The following is a 2,723-nucleotide window of genomic DNA, read 5'->3' on the forward strand; positions in this document are numbered from 1 at the left end:
TGCTAAATTAGGAACGGCTAGCACAGATAGCCCTCTTGTAGCTTTACGCGAAGTTCAAAATAAAACAAACCAGTAACTGAAACTATTGCGATTTCCCATTTCACTGGAAATTGGTTCAGTATTTAGCCAAATACTCATCAGTAAGTAGCCGAGTGCTCCAAGAAAGCGTAAGTTACGGTATTTTAAAGCTTTTAACTTCTGACGCAAGCAGGAAACTGTTAGCCTTGTTTCATATAAAATTATGAGTAGTGTAACAGCCTAACCCTAAAGTGAAGTACAATAATTAATTAATACTTTATTGTTGATAAACCGTAGCTTAGTGATTTCCGGCGATTCACATTTTGCGTCCCGCTGCCTTAAAAATATTTTCAACACATTGGGGAAGTTGGTACGCTGTAAAAACGACTGCCAAAACCCCATTAGCCGATCACGCAAGAGCTGGCGACGGGTGCTGTTGATTAGCTACCAAACCTATTGTTTAAAATTATGGCCAGCTATGCGCAGCTAGCTTTTGTGTCAGTTTGCGCAAACTACTTAAATAATAATAATAATAAAACCTTACTGCTGGTTTTCTAAGTATGATGTATATATCAGTGGTCTGCACACTTATTCATTTTACAAAATATTTGTCTTCAAAACTCTATTAATAGATGTCTAGATATTCGTATCTGTCAAGTTGCATGTTTTGGCAGAACATTTACTAATTTTCAACCTCGCTGGTCTTTGGTGTAGTTTTCTCGTGTTAATCATAATCTAGAACCTGACTTATTGATCTAATGTTTATGAGCTTCCAAATCTTTCCACCAGGTTTGAATTGTGAAGTGCGTTACAAGGTCTACTTTTTTAGGATTGGAATAATTTTCTTTTGAATTACTTTTTTTTTACCACGGAAGATGGAGCTGTCATTTTTTTTATAAAGTGATAAAATATTTCGTCCATGTTAATATTTTGATGTACGCAGCTTGCTGATACAGTGTAGTGCCAAATACCAATGACCACCATGATATTTCTAAGTTCTACCCTTACAATAATTTTCCTAAGTCGTGTTTGTGTTTCATTAATTGTCCCTTCCCTTTGACAAGAGAATTTGTAACGTTGTAAAAATTTATGAAATTATTCCTCTCGTAACGTCGTGATACCAATCGTGCACATTCCAAACAGCTGTAAGTGTAGACTTTGACGTGCACATTCCGAACAGCTGTAAGTGTAGACTTTGACGTGCACATTCCGAACAGCTGTAAGTGTAGACTTTGACGTGCACATTCCGAACAGCTGTAAGGGTAGACTTTGACGTGCACATTCCGAACAGATGTAAGGGTATACTTTGACGTGCACATTCCGAACATCTGTAAGGGTATACTTTGACATGCACATTCCGAACAGCTGTAAGGGTAGACTTTGAAAAATCACGATGATGCATAACTTTTGCATCACCCTGTACTATCAAAGTATAGGCCAAGTTTTAGAATATCATTCTTTTAATTGTTACGCAACAAACAGTTTTACCTCATAATAGAATTAATTCTTTTAATTGTTACGCAACAAACAGTTTTACCTCATAATAGAATTAATTCTTTTAATTGTTACGCAACAAACAGTTTTACCTCGTAATTCTATTTAATTCTAATGAAATATTTCACTCTTCTAATAAGCTTTATTTTGCTATAAACTCGTATTAAAATATTTGCACCTGTTAATAATATTTTTTAAAACCTTTTCGTTTTTACTTATTACACGATAAGCAATAGAAACCAGGTTGATTTGTGTGTTAACTGAGTCTTTCGTTATTAATAGTTCTTTTGATTCTTTTTATTTTGTTTTTAAATTTTATTTAGACGTACGATGGTGACAATACAGAACAGAAGAATGGAACAGTGCAACCCTAATGAACTTCATAACAAAGTCTCGCAGATTAACCAGTTGAAAGTCATCAAAATTTTGGTTTTGTAGATTATATCTATTGTGTATGAATACCTGTACAAACGATGAAAATGTTGAGTGTTTGTCTCTTTATACGGAGGATTTATTCCACCAATGAAATCCTGCGGCTACTTTACTTAAAAAATATCCAGATTGAATAATTCCATGAACGTTATATCTTCTACAGAAAGTATTTAAAAGGCGTGATTTTATAAATTCCGAATTTGTGAAAACCTGTAACTGGTACGTCAAAACCGCGTGTTATAACATTCACATCTTTAGTTTGTTAACTGTATAGATTATTATCATGAATGTGGTGTTGGATGTTTCACTTCATTCTCTATGAGTTGAATGTACATCATTTTTGTAATCTAACTTTAGTTTATTTTCATAACCAGTTTTGTGCTGAAAGCATAAGTGTGTGTGTGGAAATGAAACGGTTTGGTATTGTAATATGGTAACATGTACGTTTGTTTATTTGTTCGTCAGAGTGTTTAAGAAACTGTTATTTTAATTTGTACAATTAGAACAGTCAAAATCGAACTGCATAAGAATTAAATAAATATTCATAAGTCCAAACTGAAAGCAACTTTGTGGACAAAAATTTAACCTGGGTTAGCCACAATAAGCATATCATCGTATTTTCAAGTAACTTACAAAGACGTCATGCTTGTTCCAAAATATTGTATTTCAAAATAGAGAACTCCCATTTCTCAGGGTGAAATCTTATTTTTTATATTTTTTCTGTAGACTTGTAGAATATTAATCAAAAATCTTTAAATAAAATTTCTCAGAAAAATATA

At 33.2% G+C, this 2,723-nt stretch overlaps 1 protein-coding gene across 1 annotated transcript in view; it reads left to right on the forward strand.

The window, feature by feature from the left end:
- LOC106465249 (putative epidermal cell surface receptor) overlaps positions 1-1,886 on the forward strand; it is a 30,282-nt gene extending 28,396 nt beyond the window's left edge. The window contains 1 exon segment of the mRNA XM_022393119.1: positions 1,836-1,886. Within this exon segment, the coding sequence (XP_022248827.1) occupies positions 1,836-1,886 (51 nt within the window).
- Positions 1,887-2,723: the final 837 nt, after the last annotated feature.

The sequence above is a fragment of the Limulus polyphemus genome, unplaced genomic scaffold (genome assembly GCF_000517525.1).
Source record: "Limulus polyphemus unplaced genomic scaffold, Limulus_polyphemus-2.1.2 Scaffold1884, whole genome shotgun sequence".
In the NCBI taxonomy this organism is placed as follows: domain Eukaryota; kingdom Metazoa; phylum Arthropoda; class Merostomata; order Xiphosura; family Limulidae; genus Limulus; species Limulus polyphemus.